The sequence below is a fragment of the Bemisia tabaci genome, chromosome 2 (assembly GCF_918797505.1).
Source record: "Bemisia tabaci chromosome 2, PGI_BMITA_v3".
Lineage (NCBI taxonomy): Eukaryota > Metazoa > Arthropoda > Insecta > Hemiptera > Aleyrodidae > Bemisia > Bemisia tabaci.
In genome coordinates this window covers 54,193,133-54,211,536 of record NC_092794.1, presented here as the reverse complement: position 1 = coordinate 54,211,536, position 18,404 = coordinate 54,193,133, and the positions used below count along the sequence as shown (strand labels likewise).

The following is an 18,404-nucleotide window of genomic DNA, read 5'->3' as shown; positions in this document are numbered from 1 at the left end:
TCCTTATTTCTTCCTTGTCTTTCACTTCGTGTATCCATGGAGATGTTGCATGTGTGAGGAATTTGCGATTTGACTGTTAATTCGTATGTAAAAGTTCGCGAGAAATACGATGGTGCCACTGGTTTTTTCTGAAATCAACTCCCAAGCTCAAAGCTTTCAATTGAGGCCAAAATGGAGGGGATATCCCACGCTACCCTGAGAGTCCACCTCTACATCAAGACGAACTCTCTATGCAAAGATAGGGAGCAAATACATTGACAGGGCTGCCACTTTATTTGGGGACTCTAAAACTGAAAACATCAAAAGTTCGTCTTGATGTAGATGTGGACTCTCAGGGTAGCGTGGGATATACCCTCCATTTTGGCCTCAACTTGAGAGCTTTTTTTGAGCTTGGGAGTTGATTTCAGAAAAAACCAGTGGCACCATCGTGTTTCTCGCGAACTTTTACGAAAGAATCAACAGTCAAATCGCAAATTCCTCACACATGCAACATCTCCATTGCGGGCGGCCAGCGCAAAACGCGCATTGGCGCCTACAAACCTAACAGGATACTTCAAGCATTGCGCAATGCGTGAAGTATCCCCTTGGGTTTGTAGGCGCCAGTACACGTCTGCACGTTGTGCGCCGCGCCGGCAGCACGCCACTCCGCTCTGTGTTTGACTCTAATATTTAGACTCGCGGTTCAGCGGTTTTCAACTCATGATTTTGAGATGTTTGCACACTCTGCACGAACTATTCTCATTTAAATAATTGCTGGAAAAAAATATGTCATAAAGGAAAATATACTGAGCGTTTTGTAATTATTAAGGTGGTTCCGTGTCAAAATTATTTCCAAAGCACTTTAATTTTTCTTTTATATTTGGTGCTTTCAGTATGCTGAAGCGTCGTATATACGCGCAACCAAACGCTCAAAATTAGACGTATTTGTCTCTAATAGATCGATGTCAGTGGCACCATCGTGCTTCTCACGAAATTTTAAGCCCTGCATAGACGATCAAATTCCGAACCAATTCCGATCAAAGTAGACATGCTGATGACTGGTGGTCACCATCTACCATTAAATTTTGACGAGCCGCACTCTTTTGTTCAAAGTAAGATCAGAACGGAGTGCCACCATTCATCATTTCCTGCCACAGGAAACATTTCTGCCAAGTTTTCATTTTAAAACGAAGCAAATTAATGAGTTTAAGACTGATGACTCCCGACACTTTGATGCTACTTTGATCGGAATTGGTTCGGAAATTTGATCGTCTGTCGAGGCCTTCACGTAAGAACCAACGGTCAAACCGCGAATTCCTCACATATCGACGGTGAAATTACCAAACCACGTATCTCGGTTTGCGACGTCGCAGACTTCCTGTCATACTTTATTTTTTAAATGAAAAACTACTTAACGTCTAGTCTTGAAAATTTCTGTGATTTTTACTCTTCGTGTGGAAAAAATTCTGTGAAAATTTCAAGGAATGATATTGATTTTATCTCCTTCAAAAAAATGAAATGTGAGTGGAGATTTTTAAACACCGCAAACGATATACGTGGTCTGGTACTTTCACCGTCGATATGCAACATCTCCATTGCAACAATGAGCCCGGTAAGGAGGGAGAAGAGAAGAGAGAGGGGTTACCTTGATCTCCTCGATGATGGCGATGTTGAGGTCGGAGGTGGAGCGCTGGAGTTTGGAGCCGGAGATGCTGATGCTGCGGAGGTACTCGGAGGGCTTGATCAGGGAGTTGGAGTCGGCCGAGTTGGACGGGAACTTGGGCGGGATGAACGGGAGTACCATCTGCTTGTTGACTAAGTGGGGTCCGTGCCCCACCGGCGAGGCGTCCCCGTTCTCCGAAGCGGCCAAAGCAGTCGACGGCTCTGAAACAACACCACCAACGCAGTTTTTTCAACCATATAGACCAATCAGAGACAAAGATCGAGACCCCCCACCAGGGCCGGATTACGGGGGTGGCCACAAGGGCCGCGGCCAATGGCGGCAAATCTAGGGGGCGGCAAATTTTGCAATTGTTTTAAATGCAGGTATAAAAAAATGGAATTTAGGAAAAAAATTACAAACGAAAAAAAGCGACAAAATCTCTCATTTCCTGAGAGTGAAGTAATTTCTAATTTTGTAATCTTTCAGTGATACATGTGACAGCACCTTTAATTAGTCGAGTTAAGAGAGAAACCAAACACGTAATTTGTTCTGGAACGGTGATGACGAGGACTTGAGATGAAAAGGAGAAGCCTCGGCGCGGCGATCGATCGGCATGTGACACAATCATATTAGCTCCTACAAGACTGCACGAATACTTCTCGCATTGCATCAAACATAGTGCGGTCAGCGTGAAACGGATAGCGCCTACAAGACTGAATGAATACTTCACGCATTGCGTCAAACACAGCGCGTTCAGCAGCGGTCGGCGTGAAAATCATAGCACCTACAAGACTACAAGACTGTCGGAATACTTCACGCATTGCGTCAAACACAGTGCGGTTTGCGCGGCGCGGCGGCGGAAGTTAAATCATCAAACCACATTTATATGTTGGTTCTTTCATAATTTCATCGTTCATTTCTTATGAATGGAAGGCCGTGTCCACAAAGAGGTAGGTTTACGAAACTTAAATTTCGCGCAAAGTTCCTAGAACTTTTGCTAGTAGTGTTGACAGGGCTTTCCCAAAAAATTTGTCCAACACGAGTAAACGCGTCTTATGCACCCCTTTCCCGCTGGCACGTTCACTTGATGGTTTTTACTGATGTTTCAAAACGAATGAGAAGGGGGCGGCAAAATACAGGCGGCCCATGGGCGGCAAATAGGTAAATCCGGCCCTGCCCTCCACTAGCCTCTTGGTGACAAGTGGAAACTTTAACTTTCGGGGACTTAACACTTCCTCATGAGCAGACGGACCGCGTTAAGCAGAATGGAACTAAGCCACATCAGCTATTGCCAAATTTAATTGGGCAATTTACTTTTTTACAGAAAACGATTGCAGATTTTGCAAATTTCAGTGAATTTTCCGCATGGTGCGAAGCAAATACCTCGAAATTTTCAAAGGAATCCGAATTTTATGTTTTACACTATCGTTGGAAATACTTCAAATTTCATCATTCTGTTCATGCAGCAGTTCTCCCACAATTTTCTGGATCTTCAAGGGAGGAAGAGTCAGGCAAGCGTTACGTCATTATTCAGGGAGGTCTGTGGGGTTGCGTTACGAAGCATTACCAGGGGAGGGGAAGTCAAAAATTTCGGGGGAAAACGTTAATTTTTGAACGGACCCCGGCCAAGATATTTAATGTTTCTCGACGCGTAAATTTAATGAAAAAAATAAAAGTTTACGTGACTCGAATTGCACATTAAACGTTACCGTAACAGTCACCGCGGTATGACGATATGGAAACCTTAAAATCAGTGTCTCAGCTCAGTACGAATAGTTGTATCTCTGCGCCGTCATGATTGCGCGTCAAATCTCATGCTCTAGTTCTATGTTGTGTCGGTTCCGTTTGTCTGAATTTCGTAGTGGCGTTTCAAGGACTACGTAAACAACACAGCCGAACATACGTGAGACGTGCGTTGAAGTGTCTTTTATTTTTGAAATTTGAGAAAAGTTGAGGTTAAGTTTCCTCATTATGATGTGTCAAAATCATTAATCAGTTTGACGGGGACGGGGGTGGGGGAGGGGGAATATGTGAGATCTTTTAAGTGCCCTCAAGGGCTCACGTCTGACAGTTGGTATTTTCGCGAGAATTTAGCCGTGTCAGGGACTTTTATTTTTTGACGAATATCCTTAGAAATCCCAAGCTGGGTCAAATTGACCAGACTGTCTCTTCTGGGAGAGTTATAAATGGTGGACGAAGGAGATGGGAGGAGGAGGAGGAAGAAAGCGCCAGCTGCACCTTGCTAATTTTCAGTTACAGCTATTTCAATACCATAATCACCCAATTTTTATGCGCCAAAATCACTGATAATCTCACTCACCAACGGCACTTAACTACATTTTAACACACAACGTACATCCAAAGGCATCTGGCTAATGTCTATCCAGAGCCATTTTAATTGGACCACGTTTAGCAGAGAGGAAATAAGTCATATCAGCTGTTGCCAAATTTAATTGGGAAATTTACCTTTTTACTTGAGAACGGTTGTGCGAATTTTTGTGCAAATTTCAGTGAATTTCCTGCATAGTACGAGGCAAACTCCTCAACATTTTCAAAGAAATCCGCACAAGTTTTCTCATTAAAAATGAAATGGCCCTGTCAAATCTGGCAATAGCTGATATGGCTTGGTTCCCATAGGCGGTTCTAGACCCTCATGTTTGGGGGTGCCCAGAGGTGAAAAATGTCGGAGACCGGTCCCGAAGGGGAAGGTCGCTCAGGGGAGGCCTGAGTTTCGGCCCTCAAGTTTTATCCCTTTCCTACCATCCTTTCTCTTTTTCTCTCCTTCCTTTCTACTTAAATACCTATAAATTCAATGTAGAAAATTTTTAGCAAAATTTCCCATCAAAACTATAATCTTACCATAAAAAACAGTAGAATCTTTGTAAAACACGGCTATCAATATTAATTCTGTTAAAAACATTTTCAATTAATTGCTGGGATTTTTACTCGGTGTGAGCGAATGCAGAATCTTTAAAAGCAGTATAATTTGGTCCTTTTTATATTAAATTCTATACTGGTTAAAAAAGCAATAAATAGAGGTGAAGTAAGAAGAAGGCCTCTTTCACGGTTTCGGTAACCGCACTTAATTTTTGCTTGGGGGTGCCCGGCACCCACTGGCACCCCCGTAGAACCGCCTATGTTGGTTCCCTCTTTCTAAACGCGGTCCAATTTATAACCACCTAATTTTTACACCATCTAAAAAACCCACTCACCGACTACACTATATTTTAACACGCAACATATTCAAAGGCACCCGGCTAGTTTCCATTTGAATCCATTTTAATTCATAACCATTTAATTTTCACACCATGAAATCTCTGGAAAAAAATCCTACTCACCGACTAAACTACATTTTAACCCGCAACGTATTCAAAAGCACCCGGCTAGTTTCCACAAGAATCCATTCTAATTTATAACCATTTAATTTTCACACCATGAAATCCCTGAAAAAAATCCCACTCACCGACTGAACTACATTTTAACACGCAACGTATCCGAGCGATTTCCGATGAAAAGCCTTCGTCGAGATTTGTCGGGTCCGCGATGCATTGTCACACGTTCACACGCGACAAGACGGGTCGAAAGATACAGATGTACATGGGGAAACCGAATAGCTCTTTGCGAAGAAGTTCGGGGTCGGAAACTGCCACGGGGCGTGCTCTGCGGGAAGATTAAAGCTAAACGGTTTCCTTGAAATCGAAAGTTGCTCCGGACAAGGACGCACCGACCGAGAGCTTACGAGCGGATCCGTTGCACATCCTTCGAGGACTTCGCGGGGGACTACCTCTAAGACGGAAAGTGCCCCGGCTCCTCGGTGGCTGCTCAGTGGAGCCAAAACGGAGAAAGTAAAAATCCCCCCCCCCCCCCCCCCTAGCCTATGCCTCGGCTATGCTACTTATCACATCATTGACACTTGTACGTCGTCAATGGATTTTATCGAGCTTTACTGTCGATGAATACATATGGAGAGAAAGAAGGAGGAAAAGAAGAAGAAACAAGAACAGGATGTAAGAAAAAAGGAGGAGGAAGGAAAAGGAAGAAGAAAAAGAAGAGATGAAAGAAGAGGAGGAAGAAAAAGGAAAAATAAGAAAAAAGAAGAAGAAGAAGGAGGAGGAGAAGAAGGAGAAGAAGGAGAAGAAGAAGAAGAAAAAAAATTAGAAGGAAAAGAAAAAGAGAAGAATGAGAGGAGGAAGGGACTGGAAAAAAGATGAAGCAGGAAAAGAAAAGGAAAAAAAAGAAGTAAAAGAATGAAGAAAAAGAAGGAAGAGAAAAAGAAAGAAAGTGCGAAGGAGGAGAAAAAGAAAGAAAAAGCGAAGGAGGAGAAAAAGAAAGAAAGTGCGAAAAAAGAGAAGAAAGAAGATGATGAGGATGGAGGAGAGGAAGGGGAGAGGGAAAGGAATGAAGAATCAAAACAGAAGTTAAAGCTAAACCTAATTCTATGTTTATATCATAATTCAAAAATTAAATGACCCTGCTCCCGGTAAAAATATTTTTGCTTATTTTAATCCGTTCACACAGTTTCAAGAGGTGCGTTATTGAAAAAAAAGAGCTCGGTCAGCAACCTTGGCCGAAATTTTCAGCTCCGCGTCCTTTCACCCGACTTCGCAGAAAGTATTTCACCCGGACAAAATTCACTCTCCTTTTTGTGGAGTTAATGAATTCAACAAGCAGCGATAAAATGGAGAAAAGTGGTTCTAATTAGTCACAATAATGTCAGTGTCTATTTGAAGTCCGTAGAGTATTATTTTTCTTTCTTTCTTTTTTTCCGGAGGAGCTGAGGTATGCACTATGCAGGTATGTGGACACTGTAACATTTTGGGTCCATTCTTATTCAGTAGCGTCTGGCGGCACTCAGAGCTAAAATGGCGCACAATTTCGAACACGTAATCGATTAAAGGATCAAGAATGCCCTTAAATAGACCTCTGGGTAGGATATGAAATTGAGTGTTTAATACTTAAATGTTCCTTCATTCAAATCTCACGTAGAGTACGGTGGCAGGACAAAATTTCACAATTCCACACACCATGTATTAAATACCGTGATTTGCACACGTCAATTCAAAGTCCTCGTTTGCCTTCACATGGAACAATAAAAAGAGCAATTCTGTCGAATCTCGAAAAAATTCGGCAGTGTGACTTTGAAAATAGACTCTTGAACGACGACGCTTTATCTCTCTCAGATATTACATACATTGAAAAGAAAATTGTTTACAGATTTTGAAAATTTCAAGGTAGGTTTAATTCTACCAAGGAAAGAATTTTTTCGTCCATATTTGATATTTCTTGCGGTGAAAAATCATTTTAATCCTTTCCGAGTGTATGTTTCCAAAGGTATGCTCTTGAATTTTACTTGAGATTCGTTGAAATGGCTTTTTTAATGATTCTTTGTTAAACATCTCTTCATCACGTTATGTACCATGTTGCGCTGCAGAATTCCTGTCATATTTTATATTTTCTAGGGAAAACTAGTCAGCGTGATTGATTGAAAACTACCTTGATTTTTCTTCTCCGTCAGCAAAATATTCGGTATGAATTTCAAGCGATTAAGTTTAGTTGCTTGTTTCTCTACAAAAAATATTAAGCAGGAGCGGAATTTCTGAAACCCTGCGATGGAGATACGAGGTTTAGTACTTTAGGATATGGAACCTGATGACGACATTGTATACGGCGTTTAGACCATATTATAGCGTCCGCATCCCACTTTCAAACTGGGGCTCTCAAACTGGCACAGATTCTTCTATTTCTCAGCCATTTCTGCACGGAATTCCTTGAACATTTCAAGATCCGATCTGTGATGTATCCCGAACACATCGATTATTTCAAGATCGTCGGTCCGACGATCTTTGAAAGGCAACAGTCAACAGTTCCATCGATGAGCCTCTTTGAAGCCCCTAGTTTGAAGGTGGGCTGGACGCTTTAGAGAGCGGAAAAGTTTAGGAGTAAATACCTGATCCATCCAAAGTTCCGTAGGAAGCCGTGGTGTCCTCCACGTACGAATTACTGGCCAAACTGACGTCATCTCCGTTGGAGGCGTTGGAAGAGGATGAGTTGAAGGGTCGTGATTGGTCGGAACTTGCTCCTTGGTTACTATGGTTACTAGAAATGGTCGACGAAATCATGTCTGGGGGCGGCGGCGGTGGTGGGGGTGGACACATCCCTCCTGGCTCGGAAACGACCCTTTTCAAAGCTCTGGAACGAGGAAAATTACACATCGTAGTTTAAGCACACGATATGAAACAAACATGATCAGCAACAAACATGATCTCGTGCAAATATCAGCAAAAATGTTTGAGAAAAATCGCGAAGGAGCATTCTTCTGCTGTGATAGCAAAGAGAGCGGTAAGTGCAAAATTTTCGAAATCGAGTTTTCTTCAAAATTCGTCTAAACTCTTTTAGATGAAATTACTGAGATAGCTAAAACAGCAATATCCATCCTAAGTTAATGAAAACGAGACGTATGTAAAAGCCGTAAGTGCACAAAAAATGACACAGTTTTTTTTTAAGACAGCCGTAGATGCATGAGAGCTAATGAGAACAGTGCTTTCCAGTAAAGTGCCGCCCTTTTCTGCCAATTTCTAACCTGAAAATGTGTTTGATGTGCGTCCAAAACGCAACCACAAAAGCATGCAGAAGATAGCACTTACGGCTGTCTTGCCTAACAATAACCTAGCAAGAAAATGAAAAATACCCTTTTTATGTAATGGAAATAAAATCAGTCGATTTTTATTCATCCATACGATTTCTAGGAGTTTTCCGGACGATTAGTGGCAATTTGACAAAGAACGGAGGCTTCTTTCAATAAAATGATCTTGTCAGAAGCTTCTGAGCCCGTTTTCTCAAAACTTCATTTTTGCACTTACGGCTCTCTTCGCTATCACGGCAGTCTTGTAAAAAATCAAATTATTTGAGTCAATTTTAAAATCATGGAACGGAACTAAGTTCCCTCGTCCGGAAAACGACAGATTATGTGTGTAACTTGTTGCATGAAAAAGAACTGAGACGCCTTTACTTCATATACTTTTCACCTAGAAAAAAATCACGAAGAAATAGCAAATACTTTGGTGAGAGAATGTAGCTTTACCTGTTATTTTGATTATTATGGGGTAAAGTGAAACAATGTGTCCTAGAAAGTCGCTCGTGTTTGCATTTCTCGTTTTCCTCTTCTGAGTGTCCTAAGTCAGAGGGAGAACCACTTGACACGCCAGATTCTGAAAAAAAGCACAAATGAAGGTGTCTTGTTAAGTTCAAATTCAAGTTTGAAAGCTTATGCTGTCCCATGATCTAAAATAACAACTAACAATGACATAAATTTTGCTCTCTCAAAGGAAAGGTAAGGTTGTGATATGTACCTACTTTAATCGCCAATTTTAATCAGGCATTCAAATATTCCCATTCTTAAAGCTTCGTTTTTAAATTCTGGTCTCAAACACAATTTAAGAAATTATCGGCATGTAAGTCGTCGTTTCAGTGTAACTTCGATGAAACTGCTTGCCAATAAAACCATTTCATCGGTCTCCTATCCCCTCACGATAGCGTGATGATAATCGACACCAGTTGAGTTCATGCGTGTTGCAGCTTCTCAATTTGAAGGAGAATCAAACTTGAGCTTGGTGTTGCTCATGCAGAGTCTACGTCTGCCTATTTTATTGCAATAGAAGATTTATTGTTTCCATGTTCACATTCAGACTAACTATTTGAAACTGGTATTTTATGAGGTAAACTTCAATTAACGGCAGGTACTTGAAAATAGAGGGGTGGGGGATCGAGGGATTTCATTGCAGCATAGAAATAAAATTTTCGTCGGAAACACAAGAAAGGTCCGTCAAAAGACGTTACCTCACCCCTCCTGCGTCCAATAACTGCATAGAGAAGTGATATTGGAGATGTTGCATGTGTGAGGTATTTGCGATTTGACTATTAATTCTTATGTAGAAGTTCGCGAGAAACACGATGGTGCCACTGGTTTTCTCTGAAATCAACTCTTAAGCTCAAAAAAAGCTCTCAAGTTGTGGCCAAAATGGAGGGGATATCCCCCGCTATCCTGAAATTCCACGTTACATCAAGACAAACTCTCTATGCAAAGGTAGGGAGCAAATACTTTGACAGGGCTGCCACTTTATTTGGGGACTCTAAAACTGAACACACCGGCATCACTGCTAATGGATTTGCTCCCTACCTTTGCATGGAGAGTGTGTCTTGATGTAGACGTGGACTCTTAGAATAGCGCGAGATATCCCCTCCGTTTTGGCCTCAACTTGAGAGCTTTTTTTGAGCTTGGGATTTGATTTCAGAGAAAACCAGCCGAAAAGCCAGCTAAAGGCTCTACGATTTTTCCTGTGTACGATAATTCCGTGACGGCCTCGGCGTGCTGCGGTGCTTCGAGCTACTATCTTGCCACGAAGGTGTTGCATAGTATCATGCGAGATTGAAGGCACTCCAACGTATCATGATTGATGGCATCTTTCAAAAGCACCAAGTTCCCTGGCAAATTAAATCAAGTGACGACGACAAAAAGAGATCGGTGGTCGAAAAACTTACCAAGTCCTAGCATCTGTATTCAATATAACGTTCCGCATGATTTTTGAACTTCATCAGAGGAATTGGTGACTTGATTCAAGCAGAAATATGCTCAAATTTATATCGCCGAGAGGATTCTCTTATGAATCAATAAAGAAAATAACGCTTGATTAAAGAAGAAAAGATGCTCATATAAAAAAAAGGCACCTACAGCAAGCAGAAACCCGCTTTCATTCAGCTATTTTATTCTTGATTCAAAATAAAATGTTCTTGACCGCATACTCAAGAATGTTTCTATCTAAATTGAGACACTTTTTTCTCTGATGAAATTCAAAAATTATGTTAAACCTCATCAAATACGGATGCTAGGACTAAGTGATATTTTGGACTATCGCTCTCTTTTTGTGTCGTAGTATCTTGATTTATTTTGCGAGGAAGGATACCATGTCATATTCTTAAAATGTTGGAGCGCCTTTTGATTTCGTGTGATGCTGTGCAACACCTCTGTTGTAAAATATTTGCGTGACCTCGCGCCGCGGCGCGGCAATTGCGGGCGGCCAGCGCAAAACGCGCGCGGCAATTGCGGGCGGCCAGCGCAAAACGCGCATTGGCGCCTACAAACCTAACAGGATACTTCAAGCATTGCGCAATGCGTGAAGTATCCCCTTAGGTTTGTAGGCGCCAGTGCGCGTCTGCACGTTGTGCGCCGGCAGCACGCCACTCCGCTCTGTGTTTCGCTCTAATATTTAGTCGGTGGTTTGCAACTCATGATTTTGAAATGTTTGCACACTTTGCACGAACTATTCTCATTTAAATAATTGCTGGGAAAAAAATATGTCATAAAGGAAAATATACTGTATGTTTTGTAAATATTAAGGTTGTTCCGTGTCAAATTTAATGATTTCCAAAGCACTTTAATTTTTTCTCTTATATTTTGTGCTTTTACTATGCTGAAGTGTTGTGTATGCGCAACCAAACGTTCACAATTTGACGTATTTGTCTCTAATAGATCGATGTACAAACGAAAAAAAAAGGGTGATTTTTTCCGTTAAAAACTGGAAAATGCTATTTTTGGATCTTCTATTTGAAGGAGGGGTATCGATACGAGTTATTTTTGTGCCTCTCCTAGCTGAATATCCTCAACTCTACTATTTATTGCTCATTTGAGTCTTACTAAATGTTTTACGGGATGCATCATGACCCGGTCGTTTCCTGTCTCCTTTCGGGTCTAATACTGGGTCTACTACTAAATATGGGTCTGAGGGCTGATTTTGGCGAAAAATGCGGAGTTTTCTGCATTCAACCGCAAACTAGCAAAACCTTCATTCTTTGCCAAAATCGGCCTTCAGACCCATGCCATGTTTAGGCCAGTATTAGACTCGTAAAGAGATCGAAAATGATCAGGATATTATGCATTCCATAAAATATAGACCTTTAATTGGACCGCGTTAAGCAAAAAGGAACCAAGCCACTTCAGCGATTGCCAAATTTAATCTGGCAAGTTAAAATTTTACATGAAAACGATCGTGCGGATTTTTGTGTAAATTCTAGTAAATTTTCTGCACAGTGCGAAGCAAATTCCCTTTTATTTTCAAAGGACCCGCACGAAAGTCCTCTTGTAAAAACATAAATTGACCAATCAAATTTAGCAATAGCTGATGTGGCTTGGTATCTTTCCGCTAAACGCGGTCCAATTAGCAAAAAAATCATGGAGTTGAGGAAATACAGGTCGGGCCAAAAGACGGCCCTTATCGCCACCCCTCCTTTTGTCCTTATCTTGAGAAAATTTCGTCACCTTCCGGCCAAAGTATCACAAGTGCCATGCGACTTAAATTAAAAATTTCCGCCGCCCTTATATGTTTTTATAGAGACATTTTTGGTTGAATTTGTTTGAAAAATTCACTGAATTTTATCGGCAGCACACATAAAATTCGGTGAAATTTTCGGACAGCTTCGTTGAAAAATTTCTCTGTTAGGAAAAAAAATAACGGCGGGAATTTTTAAACGTCGCATGGCGTTTGTGTTACGTTGGCCGGAATGTGACGATTTCTCCTGAATGAAAGCATCCCTTTTCACAAATCCACACTGAAAAAAAATTCTCTGCGTTTTTACCAGGGTCCGTTGTCACCTTTACCATCTCACTTTTTTTACCAATTAGTGGTAATTTTACCAAGACAGACTGGTAAACTTACCTAAAAACCGGTATTTTTCCTGTTTTTTTTTTCAGGTAAGAATACCACTTTTATTGGTAATCAATTCCCAATAACTTTGCCATTTTATCTCGGTAATTCTACCATAGTCGATAATAAATATTGGCGTTTTTACCAAGGTCCAGTAAAATTACCGAGAAAGTTCAATAATAGTTTACCGAGCGATTTCTCGGTAAAATTACCAATTCCATAAATGGTAATTTTACCAAGAAAAAACTGGGATCAAATAGAACCCTGAATTCTTGGTAATTTTACCCTTTTCTTAGTAAATCCACCGAGTTTTTTTTTTCAGTGTGAAAACATTCCTTTCACAGATCCGATCACACCTCTTGTTTCACGAAATGCATTAGTGGACGTACCAGCGGACACTTGGCCGTCCTGCGGGCTGTCGAGGAAGTCCTTGGGGGGCTCCGGTTCCGGGGGCCGGGACCCGAGGGGGCCGGCGGGCCCGACCTGGACGACGAGGTTGCTGTTCTCCGAGCTGAGGGAGCCGCTCCGGCTGTGCGAGCCGGAGTCCTGGCTCTCGGCCCGTCCTTGCCCGGCACCATGGCCCTTCTTGTCCCTGTCCCGCACCGAGTAGATGTCCTCGTAGTCGTGATCTCCTCGCTCGCTCCCTTCCGAGCACGACGTATTCTCCTCCGAGCCCGCCCCGCTGCTGCTGCTGTGCACCTCCACTTTGACTGCAACACGTATTTAAATAGATTTAGATTGCAACAGTATATGGGTGGTTATCTGGAATAGTTATGTCGCCGCGCGCCGTAACAGACAACACATTTTTCGGTCATATTTTTAGTAGTAATGATAATCACTCGAATTTTTTCTTGCATTGATCTACACAGGGTTACGTACTGTAACGTTGTTCAAATATTTATCGCTTTACATTTCAATTTTAACATATGAATAGCCGAAAATGTGCCGTCTGTTACGCTGACTTTTTACCGCGTAACAGACAGCACATTTTCGAAATTTACATGATATTAATTGAGAAGTAGAGCAATAAATTATTAGAAAGCGTTATAATAAGTGACCCTTTGAAGATTAATGCGAAAAAATTTGAGTGTTTATCATTTCTACTAAAAATATGACGAAAAATGTGTTGTCTGTTACGGCGACACAACTGTTCCAGTTGAACTGAAACCACCCATATAGTATACTTGGCTATCTTGTAGTGAGAGAGAATGAAAAAAAATACAAAAAGAAATAAAAGAAAAAAGAAAAGAAAGGAGAAAACGTGACTAAACACCCAACAAAAGGGTACACCGAAAAAAACTCCGGCCGTGGGAGCAGCGCTTACAGGTTTTAAAGACACACCGTCCGGTCCGTTTCAGATAGGCCAAAATTTTCGTATGCTGAAGCCGAGCCTTCGACTGCAACGGATGCAGCACCTAGAAATTTCGACCTCTGAACCTGGAACGGACATTATGTCTATTTAGCTCGTTAGCACGGCTTCCACCACTGGAGTATTTTTTCCGTGTAATACCTAATAATTTGTAATGCCTTGAACAAGGTAGAGTCTTTTGTTAGGCACTAACAATAAGATCTTGACCTTGCATTTTGGATGAAAGAAATAGGCTTGCAGTTGAATCGATAATTTTGGAAGGGGCTATGTTTGCTTTAATTTTTAGTTTGAGAAGCAAAAAAAAAAAAAAACGGTCACACAGCAAGGTTTCTATAAAACTTTGAGATCAAAGGTTTAGCGCAAAACCGACATTTTGATGCATACTAGAGCTGAGGGGAAAAAAAAAATTGAAATAGGCCTTTTTCGAAATTATTAGCAGTCGGGTGTGCTGAATCCTGGAAATTTGCGTAAAAATAAGGACTCCTCACGATTTAGAATTCTGTCATCTCAGTGTTTGTAATGTGACACACAGAAAGAAAAAGTAACCGATATTTTGTGTTAATCACGGAAGTGGAACACTATAAACGTGCGGTTAATATTTTTAGGTTTGTTTTTCTTCGTGTTATGTTAACAACAAAGAGTGTCGTGTTTAAATGAATTACCTGTAACACCTGTGGACTGAGTTTGAGGAACTGAGAGTTTAGGAGCGGCTTGGGAGAAGCCTTGAGGTTTATTGGCGAAGAGGTCCTTGACCCTGTTGTAGGGCACTTGTTGGGGATCGTGCAGGAAGAATGACTCCGATGCCTCGTTCTCAGCCATGGGGTTGATGAAGAGTCCGTCTCTGTTGTTCTTGGGAGGATCGTGTAAGTAGAACGGCTCAGGGTTGCTGTCGCAATTGACGCAATCGGCATACGAGCACTGTAAAATCAAGGTCCAATCGTGTCATTAATTGGACTGCATTTTGCAATTTGGAACTATAAATTCTGGCTCTTCTGGAAAAACACTTATGTGCATAGGGAAAGTAATGGCACACACGTTGTTTTTAAACCGGGCTAGAATTTTTAGTTCCAAATTGCAAAATGTAGTCCAATTATTACAGAGAAAATAAATTTTGATAATCCAGACTTTAATCGAAGGGGAAAAAAAATTGAACCGCAAAATGTCATGATTAGATACTTTTTCCAACACTGAAGAAGAATTTTCTCATCGAAATTCTCTCAAAATTTTGGTTTGTTTTAGGGCTTTAGGATTCAATCTTGGAATTTTTTGGCTACTAACCCCTCCAAACGATTGCCTATCAAAAAAAATTCATAATTGAATGTTCTTTTATTGAGCTTCTTCATCTTAATACTCCAAGGAATTTGATTTCGTTTTTATTAATTTGTAGCTCTTCGTTTTTAAACTTCAAAACGGTCCCCAGAAATCAATTTTTGGAATCTTTGGATGCAAATTAAATGAAGGCATGAAATTGCATTATGAACATATGTCCTTAAATGCGGCAGAATGGAATGTGATCGAATTTTTTACTCTGAACGATGATTTTTGCACTAGCTAACTTTCAAACCGCCGCAGTTCGGGCTTCGATATTTTTGAGCGTTTTTGACCGAGAATGTTTTTTGACCACTCTTCAATGTTTTGGTATCACTAACTTAATTTTGATTTTTTGCAGTTTAGAGTCATCATCGTAGACGGTCACACATTTACGAACTGAAATTATTAACAATTCCATTACAGCATCATTTGTTGCATGGCTCAATTATTTGTTGCATGCCTGGAAGGAGGTACAGTAAATCTTCTTTTTCCTTTAACTCTTTTAAATCGAACTCTTACCCTCATGCTAGGATCTTCTTTCCTACAAAGGCAGCCATGAAGCTTTCCCCTTTCGTCTTGGTAGTCCGGAGATGTCCCGTGTTGCACCAACATGCTCAGACACTGAAAAACACAATATTCAAAAGCAGTCACAATTAAGCAAAATAACAAACCGTGATCCGCAACCACGTGTCTTGATTGCGGTACTTGAAAATCTCCGCTCCTATTTTATTTTTTTTAACGTAGAACAAATTGACATAATTCCTTGAAGTTCCCGCGGAATTTTCCTCGCACGGAGAGGAAAACCCGGTACCTTCAAAGAATTGCCGTTGGATAGTTTTCCATTTCAAACATAACGTATGACTAAAAGTTTGCAACGTCGCAAACCGAGATACGTGGTTGCGGACTTGCAAAGTCGACTTTTGCTATTATTTCAGCACATTCATCCTCTCATTTTCTCCAAGACCTCTGACTTTTACAAAGGAATCCGAGAATTAAAAGTAAAGGAAGAAAATTAATGCTAGGATTCCCCTCAAGTGCATATACTCCTATTTCTCTTGCCGAAATAGGGAGAAAAATGTTTAAAAAAAGAAAAAAATTTAAAAAGTGTGACGCATTACTCTAATTACCACCGGCACAAGCACTCAACGGTGACACGTGTTGGGTGATGCTTTGACGGTGCTAGCATTAGTACTCCTCGTCTACTTTTAAGCTTTTTTGCTTTTTTCACAGCTAAAAATAAACGCGTCTAGAACTAAAACTCCCATCTCGGGTCGTCGTTTAAGTTTTTGAATTCTTCAATTTCAAAATCGCAAATCCACCACTTCACACTTTCGCATTCTGCTAACGTCATTTTTATTCCATTTCCGTCGTATCATATAGGAGGTAGAGTCATTTAAAGGTCTAAATTAATCTTTGCAGGCTTTTTACATTTTAATCATGTTTCAGCGATGTCTCAAGAGACATCAAGTTTTGGAGCCCTCTTAATCTAGTCCATCCGCTATTCATGTGGTCTAGTCTTTCACAATAATATACCTCTTAGCGGTATGTCCTCTGTTTATGAGTGGAAAGTAGACAAAATTTATTGTCGACTATAAATTCGCTATAAGAGAAACGTGAAAAAAAGAGGGAAGAAAAGAGAAAAAGGCTATGAAATAAATATAACTAAAAAGAATTAAACAAATGTAAAATAAGAACATAAAAAATGAGAAAATACAATAGAGTAAAATTAAGTATAAAAAATAAAAAAGGATGGAATTATGTATTAAAAATCGACGAAAAAAATAAAAAAAATAATTCCATAAATTATAAAAATAAAAAATGAATAAAATAGAACGGAGTAAAATAAACTATAAAAAATAAAATAGGATGGAATTGTATATTAAAAATTGACGAAAAAAATAGAAAAAAAAAATTCCATAAATTATAAAAATAAATAATGAATAAAATAAAACAGAGTGAAATAAAATATGAAAAATACAATAGGATGAAATTATGTAAAAAAATTGACAAAAAGAAAATAAAAAATAATAATTCCACAGCATATTGTTAAAGAAAAATTAGGTATACAAGTTTTCACAAATTTATAGGTCTTTAAAGTATATTGGCTGCTAGTAACTGTCTAAAACGTAAGGACCGATCGGAACAGCCTTCTCGAATAGATGAGGGGATTCTGAAAGTTTTAATGAGCCTCCATTGATTACAATAAACTTGAATATGAGCAAAGGTGGCCATACCTCCATTTGATGGTTTTCTGCAGCGTCGTTGATTGGGCTCTTGCCGTATTTGTCCGTGACGAGCTTAGCTCCGTGACGCAAGAGCCAGCGCACGCACTCCAAATGCCCACGTGACGCTGAAAAGTGCAGCGGCGTTGCCCCATCCCCATCACGTAAGTTCGGGTCAACCCCCTGATCTTGAACCTAAAATTAATAATTAATAAAATCATCAAACCTAATGTAAGAAGAATATGAAGGAGAAAAAAGGAGGCTGTTCAGAAAACACGATACACCCTCAGTTACACCTGTTCAGTAAAAATCCAAATTTCATATGAACACAAGCCTTTTGTTTAAGCGGCATCTGAATTTTAAGATTAACATGAATTTTACGGCAAATTTTTCAGTGCTGAAACTCAGTGTAGTGTCAATGGCGGGTGGGGGGGGGGGGGGAGGAGAGTTTATCGTTAAATCATCATCATGCATGACTTCATCTCATGAGAGGCCAAGAAAAGAAGGACCTCACACCTTTTAAAGCAAGGATTTAATTTCATTAATGTAGGTACTGTAAAGATGTAAAGCTGTAAATCTGTGAACTTTAAAATTAGTAATACCAAATTTTGACCAATTTTTAAACATCGTGCAATTCTCACCCGTTTTTTTTTTAATATTCTAGTGACGTCTTTTGATCTGATCCAATTCACGTGATAAAAATAGAGTCATAGTGATGCAATGATTCGCTATACAATTCGAGCAGGTATGCTCTTGTTCAGATTTTTGCCACAAGGCCCAAACCTGACCTCAAAAACTGTCTAAAAATAGTGTATTTTCACGGTAATGTATTTTTTTAAAGTGTATTTTCCGTAGGCATAGCTCTGATGCACTAATTGAAAAAATGGAGGAGGTGGCTGAGGTGGTTAAGCACGCAACACTTATCTCCGGTCATAATTCATAAAACATAAAATTCATGAACTGGAATTTAATTAAAAACTGGAGTATTGTTGAATCTCGAGACTTCTATAGACGTGAGTAGTTTTCCATCTAAAAATGAAAAAATGAAAAAATGAAAAGAAGTCAGCAACGTCGCAAACCGAGATACGTGGTCTGGTAGTTTCACTGTCATTGGCGGATCCAGCAAACTGGCAACATCGTCTTTGCTCCGTTTGAACCTATGG

General features: G+C 40.2%; 1 protein-coding gene across 4 annotated transcripts in view; it reads right to left on the bottom strand.

The window, feature by feature from the left end:
* The window catches only part of f (espin protein forked), a 161,542-nt gene that overhangs the window by 17,715 nt on the left and 125,423 nt on the right, over positions 1 to 18,404 (bottom strand). For all 4 annotated transcript variants that reach the window (XM_072295824.1, XM_072295821.1, XM_072295823.1 and 1 more), the window contains exons 4-10: positions 17,254 to 17,436; positions 15,539 to 15,640; positions 14,371 to 14,626; positions 12,729 to 13,049; positions 8,724 to 8,850; positions 7,590 to 7,831; positions 1,625 to 1,863 (exon numbers count right to left, since the gene is read on the bottom strand). In XM_072295824.1, the coding sequence (XP_072151925.1) occupies positions 1,625 to 1,863; positions 7,590 to 7,831; positions 8,724 to 8,850; positions 12,729 to 13,049; positions 14,371 to 14,626; positions 15,539 to 15,640; positions 17,254 to 17,436 (1,470 nt within the window). The remainder of the gene's footprint in view (positions 1 to 1,624; positions 1,864 to 7,589; positions 7,832 to 8,723; positions 8,851 to 12,728; positions 13,050 to 14,370; positions 14,627 to 15,538; positions 15,641 to 17,253; positions 17,437 to 18,404) is intronic.